This window comes from Antechinus flavipes, chromosome 4 (assembly GCF_016432865.1).
Source record: "Antechinus flavipes isolate AdamAnt ecotype Samford, QLD, Australia chromosome 4, AdamAnt_v2, whole genome shotgun sequence".
Lineage (NCBI taxonomy): Eukaryota > Metazoa > Chordata > Mammalia > Dasyuromorphia > Dasyuridae > Antechinus > Antechinus flavipes.
The window spans coordinates 48550189-48564310 of record NC_067401.1 but is presented as its reverse complement, the minus strand read 5'-3'; the positions used below and the strand labels follow the sequence as shown (position 1 = coordinate 48564310).

The 14122-nt window shown below is 32.6% G+C and overlaps 1 protein-coding gene across 1 annotated transcript in view; it reads left to right on the top strand.

Annotated features, from left to right (window-relative positions):
• The window catches only part of SYCP1 (synaptonemal complex protein 1), a 94166-nt gene that overhangs the window by 29449 nt on the left and 50595 nt on the right, over nt 1-14122 (top strand). The window contains exons 12-14 of the mRNA XM_051996542.1: nt 4657-4751; nt 6693-6877; nt 10299-10366. Of these exons, the coding sequence (XP_051852502.1) occupies nt 4657-4751; nt 6693-6877; nt 10299-10366 (348 nt within the window). The remainder of the gene's footprint in view (nt 1-4656; nt 4752-6692; nt 6878-10298; nt 10367-14122) is intronic.

The window sequence follows — 14122 nt, the reverse complement described above, 5'->3', positions numbered from 1 at the left end:
AATTGTGTTTCCTTTGATGTGGGCATGCCATGCTGGACAGTCCTGCTGGTGTTTTTCATGTTTCACAATTGATTCTAAAATTCTTCAGAGAGACCTTGAGAATGTCCTTGTATTGCTTCTTCTACCTCCATGTGAGCTTTTGCCTTGTGTGACTTCTTATCTCCTATTGGTAAGCTTGAGGGGAGTTGGTATTAAGTAGATCAGGAACTGATAAACTTATGACATACATAGTAAATATGACATAGGGTGTGATTTAGAGTACCTCGTGTTGTAGAGAGGTCATTATGTCTGTTTTTGGAGTTAGCCTTCTCTTAGAGGCCACTTCATACTTAGCCTTGACTGGTTCTGGTTTCTGGGAGTTTGGATTTTCAGGGCATATTTTAGTAGTTTCTCTTGCAGACAAAGTAGTTTCTCTTCTTTGACAAAGCTGTAAACTACAAATAGGATGTTGACTATTTAAATAGCTAAGAAAAACTTCTTAAATCTCTAGTTTTATGCCAGATTTTTATAATTGTGGTCTGGGGAGATATTAAAATTTACTACATATAAAATGTTTTTAGTGATTATATTGTTAAAATTTATCATAACTTTGTTTTAAAAGAATTTTCATCCCCCCCTTTCTTTTTCTTTTCTTTTCTTTTCTTTTATTTAATAATAACTTTATATTGACAGAATCAATGCAAGGGTAATTTTTTTTACAACATTATCCCTTGCACTCACTTCTGTTCCGATTTTTCCCCTCCCTCCCTCCACCCCTCCCCTAGATGGCAAGCAGTCCTATATATGTTAGATATGTTGCAGTATATCCTAGATACAATATATGTTTGCAGAACCGAACAGTTCTCTTGATGTACAGGGAGAACTGGATTCAGAAGGTAAAAATAACCCGGGAAGAAAAACAAAAATGCAAATAGTTCATATTCGTTTCCCAGTGTTCTTTCTTTGGGTGTAACTGCTTCTGTCCATCATTTATCAATTGAAACTCAGGTCTCTTTGTCAAAGAAGTCCACTTCCACATCCCCCCCTTTCTTAAGAAGTTAATAGCTACAGCTACTAAATTATTTCTAAAAATGGTTTTGTTAAGGCTTACTTCTAGGAATATAGCTAGAGTTTAAAAAAAATTTTCATTGACTATGGGGATAATTACTACTTATCTTGAAAATGCTAATGCTTGAAAATAAAAATTATAATATTTAAGACATCACCTCCAAGCTATCTTTATGTGTTTTTTCCTCCCTTATATATTTCCTCTATTTCATGCAAAGGAGAAAAGGAAAAATGTTAACCTATATAATTTCCACTCTGTCTCTGTGCTTTCCCCCCCTATACCTTTAATTCTATCTTCTCATCAATTTTTTGATAGATTGTGCCACAGTTATTCACTTCTTTAAATTTCCAAATTCTCTTTTAAACGTATCTTTTTAAACGTTTTCCCATTAAAAAACTTCACAAGATCCTTGTCACCTAAGGATATTTTCCTACATTTCTCCTTCTTAGCCAAACTCTTTGTAAAACCTGACTACTCTTAATTGCCTTCACATTTTTCATTCATTCAAACTTCAAGTATAATTTCCAAAGTAACTATTTAACTGAAAGCAATCTCTCCAAAGTTGCCAATTATTTTTTTAATTTAAAATTTTGTTTCTTCAAATTAACATATAAAAACAATTTGACTATTTAAAAAAAAAATTATGAGTTCCAAATTTGCTTCCTTTCTCTTTCTCCTCAACTCTAGCAGATTGCTGCAGCCATGTAAACATTTCCATATTAGCCATGTTTGGGTGGAAAAACGGACCAACCACTCCCTCACACCAAAAAATAAAGTTTACAAAGTATGCTTCAATCTGAATTCAGACTTTCTCTAGCATTTTTCAGAAGTCCTTCAAAATTGTCTTGGATCATTGTATTGCGGAGAATAGCCATTGTACAATCACAATATTGTTATTTTAGACACAGTGTTCTTTTGGCTCCTCTGACTTCACTTTGCATTAGTTCATATAACTCTTTTCAAGACTTTCTTTCTTTCCTTCTTTCTTCCTAATTTTTTTGGGAGGACTGAGGCAATTGAATTTAAGTGACTTGCCCAGGGTCACACAGCTAGGAAGTATTCCATGTCTGAGGTCAGATTTGAACTCAGGTACTCCTGAATTCAGGGCTGGTGCTCTTATCTACTACGCCACCTAGCTGCCTCTCCAGGTTTTTCTGAAGCTATTTTGCTTGCCATTTGTTACAGTATGAGAGAATTCCGTCATGATTACATACCACAACTTGTTCAGCTGTTCCCAAATTGATGGGCATACCCTCTATTTAAGTCTTATAACAATAATAACTACTATTAATATTTTTGTACATATAGGCCTTTTTCTTTCTTTCTTTTTTTTTTTTAAACCTTTTTGGGATACAGATCCAGTAGTGGTATTGCTTATGTACCTCACTGATAAATTGTATGTGCATTCTTAATTGATCTATTGATCAGCCATTTCCCATCTCTCCCTTCTTCCCTTTCTCCCTCCTTCCTTCCTTCTTTCCCTCTCCCCCTTCTTCTCCTCTTCTTTTTCCTTCCTTATCTTTCTCCTCGTTCCCTTTTCCCCTCCCTCATCTCCTCCCCTCAAGAATATTGAAATTAGGTCAATTAGTAACCCTACAGTGGCCTCTTAAGTGTTCAAGAGAAACGATGTCAATCAATGTGTCAAAACTTCATTGTTTTATTTTAAGAAATTGCTACAGCCATCCCAGCTCTTAACAACCATCACTCTAATCAGCAGCTATCAATTTTGAGGTAAGACTGTCTAATAGGAAAAAAATTATGACTTATTTAAGGCTCAGATAATGATTAGCATTTTTTAGGAATAAATATTTTTTCATTAAGATATGTACATTGGGTTGGTTTTGTTTTTTTTTTTTTTTTTACATAATACTATTTATTACACACTTGTTTATAGTATGCAGTAGATAGCATATTGAACCTGGAGTCAGGAGTATTTGAGTTCATATCTGGCCTCAGATACTTGCTAACTATGTGACTCTTATCAAGTCACCTAACCCTTAATTTGCCTTACTCCTTCATCTATAAAATGGTCACATAATGGAGAAGGAAATGCAAAACTACTCTACTATTTTTGTCAGGAAAACACTATAGACAACATCCATGGTGTTATGTGTAGAGACAGATATGACTAAACAACTGAACAGCAAAAGATAATGTAAACAAAACTTATATATGCCCTGAGAAACCAAAAAATTAATGTGACTTGATTTTTTGTGATAGTTGATATATTGTGGGAGTTTTGAACTGAACTCACAATATCTCTAACATGTGTCTATATTGTGTATCTAATTTGTCCCACTAGTTCTCCATTTTATTTCTTAGTCAGTACCAGATTATTTCAATGATTACCACTTTGCAATGTAGTTTGAGATCTAGTACTGCTAGATACCTTCATATTTTTTTCCTACTGATTCTCTTTTTTCTTGCTTTTTTGTTCCCCCAGATGGATTTAATTATCATCTCTATGCAGATGATTTATAATTCTGTATTTCGAGCTCCCCAGTCTCTATTCTTTTATCCCATATTTTCAGTTATCAAATCCTATCCTTTGTACTTCTGAAATAGGATTCACATCTGCCCCCTCTCTCTGTCATAAAGCCATCACTTTAGTGTCCTATTACCTCTCAATTAGATCATTGCACTAAGTACTATTTGGTCTTCCTGTCTTGTCTTTTCCCCCCTCCAGTTCATTGTATACAATGCAATTAAAGTGATTTTCCTTAGGCACTAATTGGACTATATCATTTCCCTATTCAATAAACTCTTGTGACTTCAAATTGCCTATAGGATTAAATACAAACATCTCTAGCTTTTACCTTGAAAGTATACCTTTTCAACTCCATCTCTTAAGTTCTCGCTTTTTCTCCAAGACTCAACTCCAATACTGCCTATTATGTGAAGTCTTTCCTGTTTCACCCTACCAACTGCTTGTGCTTCCCCTTTCAGATTACCTTTAATTTAACTATCTTGCATTTATTCCTTTGATATTTATTCTGTATTTACTTATCTAAGTTGTTTCTTCCTCTATTAGAATATAAACTCCTTGGGAAAAGAGATTTTCATTATTTTTTTGTAATTGTATCCTTAGGGGCTAGAGCAGTTACTGATAATGTTCTAGGATGAGTTTAATAAATACTTGATTGATCATAATGGATATTATCTGCCATATAAGAATGTTATTTTTTACTTGTTTTTTTGTAGTGATGATGGGTTTTTGCTGAACTAGCTACACGTTCTTGCATGTAACCAGTGGCATACATTTGTAATAAGGTAGATCAAGGCAACAAAGTAGTCTACCAAGTGATTTGACTGCTCTAGACAAAACTTATTTCTAGGTCCCTTCAGTTACTGATCTTTTTCTTTAAGTGGTGCTCTTTACAGACATAAGTAGATAATAATTTCAGTGAAACTCATCACTAGATCAGCTATATCAACTCTTTAAAATGTCTCATAGAGGGGTAGAGAGAATTTCATTCATTTTACTTCAGTAGAAAAAATACCAACTCTAAAGAGCCTTAAAGTATTAAAGAAATAAGGTGATTGTATTCTTTTAGTATATCTTTTCTACTAATATCTAATATTTCTTTATGTAAAAACTGTTCTTTTAGAATGGCAAAATGAAAATTTAAAAGAATCAAAAGACCAACAGGATCACTTGATGTCAGAATTAGAAGAAGTTAAACTGTCTTTGCAAAAAAGTGAGGTATGCTATTTTGTCACTTTAAATATTCTTTATAATGAATAAAACCTAATGCACAGACATTTTTGAATACTACTTTGTTCATTAAATGTAGAAAACTAAGGAGATATATATATGACTTAAAATTTGACCTTAAAGAGTTCATAATATAGATCATAAGACAAGATAGACATATAAATAGATAATCATCAATAAAGAGTCATCAAGCATTTATTCACTCTTGTCTCTCAGGTACTATATTAGGAATTAGGGAGACAAAGATAAAAGTGATAGTTGTACATCATGTGCCAAATAATATAAGCCACAAGTGGATTTTTTTTTATTATTTATGTATCATGTAATACTATAATTTCTGGATTATGTATCATATCTTTTCTCCTAGTTAGACTGTAAATTCAGTGAATTCAAGGAACATGTTTCATTTAATCCTTGTGTCTCCCACATTGCTCTGAATAGAATCCTAAATATAGTCAGGCCTTAATAAATGTTGGCTTAAGTAAAAATTCTGTATGAATTTAGAGAAAGAAGCATGTGATCATTGTGGCTTGGAATAATTTAGGGAAGTTGTCCATCAGAAAAAGGACTTTAACTAGCTTTAGAGGAAAGATACAATGAAGAGTTCAACATTTATTATATTCCTAATATATCACTAAGTGAATGTAGTATAGTAGAGAGGGATTAGGATTAATACCAATAGTTATCAATTTTTTCCTCCCACCTTCTCTTTGCTTTTGAAATCTAATCAACTGCATCTGGTATAAAAAATGAGTTCATTTTTTTTTTTAGTCTAAGGGCAGTATAATAATTCCATAACTCCAAGGGACCTGCTCTATTACTTTATTGATTTTACATTAAAATTTATGATCACAATCACAATTGCTCAGAATCTTTAGTTGGGAAAATTCCTAAAATTTAGAGGCTTGACTTTTTGCCTTAATTTAAATTTATTTTTATCTTTTAATACTCTGGTCCTTTTATAATTGAGTCAAAATCCAGATTCCTAAAAAAATTTGGATAAAGAAATGAGCAAAGTATTTTATAGTGTCTGTTTATGGAAGGGGGAACCTGGGGAAAGAGCAGACATCTTCTTAGACTTCTTTGGTCCATGAAGTAAGTAAAACTAGTTATATCAGCCCTAGTCTTTTACCCTGTTATTTGTAAGGCCAATGGATTTCTTTGATTTCTCCCTTTTTGCCACAACTTGGTTCAACTTCTTGTTTTTTTTTTTTTTTTCCTCTGTGATACTTTTGTGGCTAATTCTGTCTCAAGGCTGGGGGCTTGACCTTATTGCTGCTACTGTTTATCTTCTGAAGTCTCCACTATTTTTCTTCTCAGGAGGAATCTTACAGATTATGTAAATTCAGAATGTGGCCCAATTTTGCCTTCTGACTTAAATATCAAAATAAAGCCAAACTAATTTAAGGTGGAAAATTCTATATTGAGAAGTGTAATGCTCTGATTCTGTGAACGACAAATCCAAACATGCTAGTCATCTTTTAAACTCTTAATTACAGTTAAGATAAAAGGAATATCACATGTAATATAGAGGCAAATGATAGATATGGGAACATACATTTATCTATTTAAGATGAAAATTTTTCTGTGCATGCCTATAGGCCAAGGCTGTAGATTCCTTGAGTTTAAGATTTCTAAGATGTAGTAGGGCTAAAGCTTATTAGGTCTCTATATTATATCTCTCACTAGTATGGTGAGATCCCAGGAGTGGAGGCCACGAGCATATCTAAGGAGGAACAAAGCTTCTCAGACTTAAAATGGAGCAGGTCAAAGCTTCCACATGTATCATCGTAGGATTGGACTTCTGAGTAGCTTTTGCACTTCTAGCATAAGGGAGACATTGTCTCAAAAACAAATAAAAACCCCAAACTTTTCTTTTTATGAGATATTTTGAAAATGGATTTTTGTTTTATATTTTATTCATTTTAGAGTGCTCAAAAGATATTAGAAGAAGAATTACAGACTGCAAGCAAAACAGTAATGCAGCTTACCAGACTAAAAGAAACTCAGATGGAAGAAATTAATGAAGCTAAAGTTATACATTCATCAGTTGTTGCTAAATTTGAAACTACTATTTCCAGTTTGAAAGAACTGTTGACAACAGAACAGCACAGGTAAAACAATAACAAAATACAGCTTTAGATAGAACTTAATAAAAATTCATGTACTTTTGTTACAAATTGAGTATTTTCTAATTGTCATATGAACTTATTTCTATTGCAATTATAACTCATTTCCTTTGTGTATGGTTCAGTTGAACAGAATATTAGTGTTTTATTGGGATAGTCCTTATTTTTAAAGACTTCTCTTAGGTATTTTAGGGAAAATTAGGAAAAGAGGTATAGTCTCTGCTTAAGGCTCAGAGGATTTTGAATATAGTCATTGGACAAACTTGATAGTATTTGTAGATTGCTTTGTGACTGACTATCTAGTAATGAACTAAATAGAAGAAAATTTGTAAAATATTACAAAGTATCATTTTCTTATGTTTGTGTCAGTACCTTATGTAAGAGCTAATTCCTCTTCTTCAAAGGGTCATAGGACATGAATAGGCTGATTTTAAATAGAAGAAAAGCCAATTATTATATGAAAGGGTACTTCAAATCACTAATAATAAAAGAAATATAATTAAAACTACTGTAGCATATCTCACACCACTGATATTTATTATCAAAGATGACAAAGAACAAAGGTAAATGTTGGGCTGTTGGGACACAAGTACCATAGTTCATTTGGTCCAATCATTCAGGAAATACTTGAAATTATATTAGAAAAGTTGCTAAACTATATATATATCCTTTGACCTAATAATATTAATATATTAGGTATATACCTCAATGATTTTGAATATATAGGGAAAGGTCTTTGTATATAAACAAAACTATTAATATCAGCATTGTTGTATAACAACAAAGAACTAAAAGGAAAATGAGTGCCCATCAATGGGGAATGAATGGTTGAACAAATTGTAGCATATGAAATGTAACAGAATATTATTGAATCTTAAGAAACAGTTAATATGAAGAATTCAGAAAAAATGTAGAAAGACTTGAATGAATTGATACAGTATGAAATAAACAGAAACAGGAGAACAATTTACACATTATCCATAATAATGTAGTCATTATATATATTTTTCTCATTCTGCTTTCTTTACATCATTTGCATCATTTCATACAAATGTTCCTATGTTTTTCTGTTTCTCATATTCTTTGTTCCTTATGGTACAATAATATTCCATTAATAAACCAAAATTTGTTAAGCTATCTCCTGATTTAATGAGCATCTAATTTGTTTTCTATTTTTAACTATTATAAAAATGGCTGCTATAAATATTTTTTGTAAATATATATATACTTTCTGTATTTCCTCTAGCAGTAGTGTAGCACTAGGTCAGCAATTTAGTGACCCTTCTATCTTGGGACATCTTTTTGTCATATATTCTACTGCTATTCCTTCCCTTTCCCAACCTCCTCATCCTACAATTGTTCTTGAAAATGTTCCCTGGATAACTTACTTGATGCAACTTTGGAACTAATGCCTTGGTTCTATGCTATTCTGATGAGTGAGTTAGCTTACATATTCATTACCTACCCATATGTAGTAGATCTCAGACCATGCTTCACATCTTATCCAGCCATTCACCCTGATCTTCCTCTTTGCCATATGATTTAACCCTGCTCTCTGTGGACCACCTAACCTCTTGAAATCATGCTTTACTTTAAACAATCAGCATTTATTAAGCAATTATATGTGCCAGACAGCCAAGTGGTATAGTGTAGAGTGGTAGACCTGATGTTAGGAAAACCAGAGATCATATCTGACTTCAGACACATACTACCTACAGTAGTAAGCTGGAGCTGGCTTCAATCTGTGATCTGTTTTAATGGTTGGTCCCTTTTTTTTTGAGCGGGGGGGGGAGGAGCACCAGTTGATAATGCATGCAATATTTGCTTCATTTTCTTATTTGTAGAGCTGCATTAACAATTGCACCTATCTTCCAGAATTGTGAGGATAAAACGAGATAGTTTGTAAAGCATTTTGCAGACTTTAATATTCTATATTAATGCTGCTGCTACAACGTGATAAAAAACCAAAAAAGTAAAACATTCTCTGCTACCAAGGAGTTTATACTCTGTGGAGGTAATGAAGGTTAAGGTTATGAAGTAGAGAACTATCCCTTTTTGGGATAGCTAGTATACAGACATGGTAATGAAAGATGGTGCATGTAAGGAACAGAGAGAAGGCCAGTTTGAATGGACTATAGAGACCTGGAAGGGACAAAAGATAAGAGTCTTGAGAGATAGGTTGGGGCCATGGCTATAAGGACCTCCAAAACCCAAAGAAGAGTTTATATAAGTCGGTAGTAACAGTGTAGCCAACTTTTAATGACTGTCCAGGGGCCATGTTGTCCATATTATCCAGCACAGATAAACTTAGCCTACTGTTTATAATGGATCCTAGATCTGAGACCATGCTTCCCTTCCATTCAATTGTCTACTTTAGCTATGACATCTTTCCTTTCCCTTTCCTTTTCACTTCTGACTTTGGGTAGAGTAATCAACTCAGTGCTATCATTGAGTGTTTCAGTTGATTCCCCTATTAATTCACTTAGAAATCTTATGGCTTTCCAAACTAAAATATCCTTAAAACATTATATAAATTTTAGCTAATAACAACAAAAATTTGTTTTTATGATATCTAGCCACTACTCTTTTATACATTATGTGTCAGGATGGCATTCTCCTTTTATCACATTTATAATAAAAGAATTTGATTCTAAGTATAAAAACAAAATGTTTCATACCCTGGAATCATTTTATGAGATATAAATATTTTGATCAGATCAAAGAAGAAAACAATGTGATTGCCTGAGAAGATCACTCATGCACATACATAAAATCTCATTTGGGCCATTACAGGGCTGAGTCTAGAAATATATAGGCCAGCAATGGAAGATTTGAGTTCTAGAGTTAAAGATTCAAATTTAAGCCAAGTCCAAGTTAGGTAAAAGAGAAAGCTTCTCATTTTCTTTTGTTCCTTCCTTCCCTTGACTATTTCATTAGAAAGGGAAGAGGTTAAGTGAATTGTCCAAGTCATAAAGCTAGTTTTAAAATCTTTCTTCTTTTTAGTGGTCGCATTGAATATCAAAGTACATCCTATATATGATTCTTGAGTCATAGTTCTTTGTATTTCTTTTTGAGTGCTTAGTTTGAAGTAAAAATTTAAGAAATAAGATTATAGGCATATGAGTTATATTTTTAAATAAAGGCAACACAAGATAGGATTCTGGAATTTATTTTTAATGATAAAATATCTTATTTTCAAAATAAATATTTATAAGAATGGATAATGAATTAAATGTAAAATTCCCTTTTGATTTCAAAGGGATGTTTGTACTCAAATGTAGTAGGCAAATAAATATAGTACTTACATTTTGACCATTTTTTATATAATCTGACCTTAGATAATGGAATTGCTTGCTTAAATATTATTTGTAGTTAACATTTGACATTTTAAAATATATTTTGAAAGATTAAAGCAAAATGAAGAACAGTTGAAAATTCTTACCTTGGAGCTACAGAAGAAATCAGATGAACTGGGTAAGGTTTAAAGAACAACAAATATGCTTTTAAAATAATTAATTTAAAATTAAAATTTTATTTGATCATTTTGTCTAGCTTTAAGGAAATGGGAAAGTCTTAAAATCAAATCTTAAAAGGTTACTATGTTTTCCAGTTTATGAATTCCTTTAATTGTAAGGAACCTGAAGGGACCTGGGAGACTTAGATTTTTCATTTCAGGATTCTTAGAAGTTTTTATTGTTAGAAATATTGGATATGTTTTGCAAGTCATATATGCATGCTGCATACTTTAGCCATTTTGAAGAATTAACTATATGTAGGAAAAATGAAAGTTTATTTTAAATATGTGTCATATATAATTTTATATGTAATTAACAATTGTGCTATCAAGCTTTAACTGGGCCCTCACTGCTTTTAAAAATTAATTCCTTTCTACATTTTTCACAGCTCTCTTGCAAATATTAGTCTTTTCTCAAACCTAGTTTCAGTCTTAGTACTTTTTCAGCTTATTGTGTCTTCTGCTTGTTGAGAAAATTGAGGCTAAATGACACAGTTCATGCTTTATCTTCTTGATATCTCAGAATCTATGCCTTGCGCATGCTTTCCTCCTTTTCTTTGTTTTCAAATTGCTATTTGAAATTGAAATTGCTATTCTTCTTGCCCAAATTAACTCTTAAATTTGTGCTCTATTCAATCTCATTCAAGGTCCTCTAGGATCTTGCCCTCTTAACTCTGAATTTTAAATCATTTTCTTTCAATGCATATGTACTGTACATGTATGCATATGTATATATGTCCATATCACAATATATACATACATACACACACATATACATGTGTGCATGTGTTTTGAGTAGGGAAGAGAGGCCATTATCTGCTTCATTTTTTACCTTGCCTTTCACTGCTTGGGTATTGCTTTAGTCAAAATGAGACCTATTAAAGACTTTAGCTTAAAAAGACCAAGGTCTCCTGCTCATTCAAGGCTATCTCCAGCCATCCTGATCTATATCAAGAAAGTATAGGAGGAGAAGAGGCTAAAAGAAAAGGCAGGGATTGGGGGGAAAGAGGGAGGATAGAGTAAAGGAAAAAGTGGTTAGAAACAAAACATTCTTGTAGCAAGAACAATGTAAAAAAGAAAAGGATAACTATAATAGGATGGAAAGAAACATACAATTAGCAATCATAATTGTGAATGTGAATGGAATGGACTCAATCCTAAAATGGAAGGGAATAGCAAAATAGATTAGAAGAGAGAAACCAATAAAATGTTTACAAGGATATAGTGAAAAACAGAAAGATACATAGAGTTAAAATAAAGGACTGGCACATGATCTATGCTCCCTCTTTCCCTCCAGCCCCTGCCTTTTCTCTTAGCCCCTTTCCCTTCTGCTTGTCAAGTAAAATGAGTTTTTGTACCCAACTGTGTATATATGTGTGTATATGTAAATATGTATGTATTGTATGTGTGGGTGTATTGTGTGTATGTATATTCTTCCTTCCTTGAACCAGTCCAGATTATAGCAATGTGTTGTCTGCTCCCTCCCCTCCATATTCCTGTCCATTATATAAACTCTTCTTAGCTTGCCTTTATCTTATTATCTAAGATAATTTTCCCCATTTCCCTTCTCCCAGTGCATTCCTTTCCCCTCTCTCTTCTTTTCTTCTTTTGAGATCATCCTAATTTAGTCCACTCCCACTTGTGTCTTCTGTGTAAGTACATTCTTTCTGATTATCCCAATACTGATACAGTTCTCAGGTATTACATATTTCATCTTCCTTATAGAATTGTAGACATTTTAATGGTGTTTGGTCCCTTAGGATTTTCCACTCATGTTTACTTTTTAAGCTTCCCCAAAAGGTTTCCATGAGTTTCTCCAGAAAGTGTTTTATCTTCTTGATTCTTATGTTTTTGAGCGTCAGATTTTCTATTCAGCTCTGGTCTTTTCTGTGGTTTTTGAATTATTTCTTTCTAGCTGCTTGAAGTATCTTTTCCTTGACTCTAGGAGCTCTGGATTTTATCTATAATATTTCTAGGATTTTTCATTTTGTATTTCTTTCAGGAGATGACTGGTAGATTCTTTTAATTTCATTTTGCCTTTTTTTTCTAAGATGTTAGGTAGCTTTCTTTTATAGTTTCTTAAACAATGATTTAAAAACTATTTTCTAGTTCATGACTTTCAGATAGACTAATAATTCTTAAATTTATCTATCCTCAGTATACTTTCCAGGTCAGTGTTTTTCATGGGATATTTAAAAAATTTTTTTTCTGTTTTATTTTTTCTTGATTCTAATTCTTAAGGATTTGTTTTCTTCAATTATGTTTTGTACCTTTTTTTTTTTCTTTTTTCTTTCTTTCTTTCTTTTTTTTTTTTTTAACCATTTGGCCAATTCTGATTTTTTTTTTTTTTTTGCTGAGGCAATTGGGGTTAAGTGACTTGCCTAGGTCACATAGCTAGGGAGTATTCCGTGTCTGAGGTCAAATTTAAACTCAGGTTCTCCTGACTTCAGGGCTGGAGCTCTATACACTGCGCCACCTAGCTGCCCCATTCTGATTTTTTAAATAATAGCTTTTTATTTTCAAAATACATGCAAAGATAGTTTTCAATATTCACCCTTGCAAAACCTTGTGTTCCAATTTTTTTTTCCTTCTCCCCTACCCCATCCTCTGGATAGCAAGTAATCCAATAAATGTTAAACATATGGTTAGTCTTCTATACATACTTCCACATTTATCATGCTGCACAAGAAAAATCCAATTCTGATTTTTAATGTAATTTTCTTCAGCATTTTCAGTGCCTCTTTTATTTAGACTGTTTCTCTTCCTAATTTTTTCCCCATACCTCTCATTTCTTTGGACTTCCCAAAAAGAAAATATACTTGGATTGTAAAATAAGATACTCTTGAACTTAACAGTATTTTTCACTTCAAAAGCCTACATAGAATCTTGAACTTTATGGACTTTGGAATTGCTAGAGGAAATCCCTTTCCTTTTGAGGTGGGGGAAGGAGAGGGAATAAACATTTATATGGCTCCTACTATATGCTAGGCACTGTGCTAAGTTTTTTTTTTTCCCCAAATATTATTTCATTTGATCCTCATCAGCAATTCTGGGAAATAGGTGCTATTATTTATCCCCATTTTCAGTCTACAAAGTAATTTTTGGGTAGTTTGATGGTATAACACTGAATATGTAAATTAATTTAGGTAGTACTGTCATTGTTATCTGTACTAGTTTAGCCTATGCACAAACAATATTTCTCCAATTATTTAGCTCTGTATTTTCATGAAGACTGTTTTGTGATTGTGTTCATATAGTTCCATTTTGGGTCTTTTATGTCATCCATGGTTAAAAATTGTGGAGAGAAAGTATATTTGAGAGGGTCATAAAACACAGTTTAGGAAGTTGGGTCTTATGCATTTATGCTATCTGTCCACATTTGTTACCCAGTTATCAATTTTTTTTTTCAGCGTCCCTTATCTTTGCTTAGTGGTTCCCTTTTCAAAATGCTTTTTCTTATTTCTTGCCAAACTGAACATTTTGTTGTTCTTACACAACATAATATCTCTCATCTCTGTACCTTTGATCAGGCTATCCTCTATGTTTCTCTCTATCTCTATCTCTTGGAATCTTTAGTTCCCTTGAAAGCCTAGTTCAAGTGCTAACCTTTACATGAAGTCTTTCCCAATCACCCTAGCTTCTAGTATTTTCCCTACCAAAAAATTCCTTGGATTTACTTTATATTTATTTTGCTTCAAAATTATATCAACTTTTTG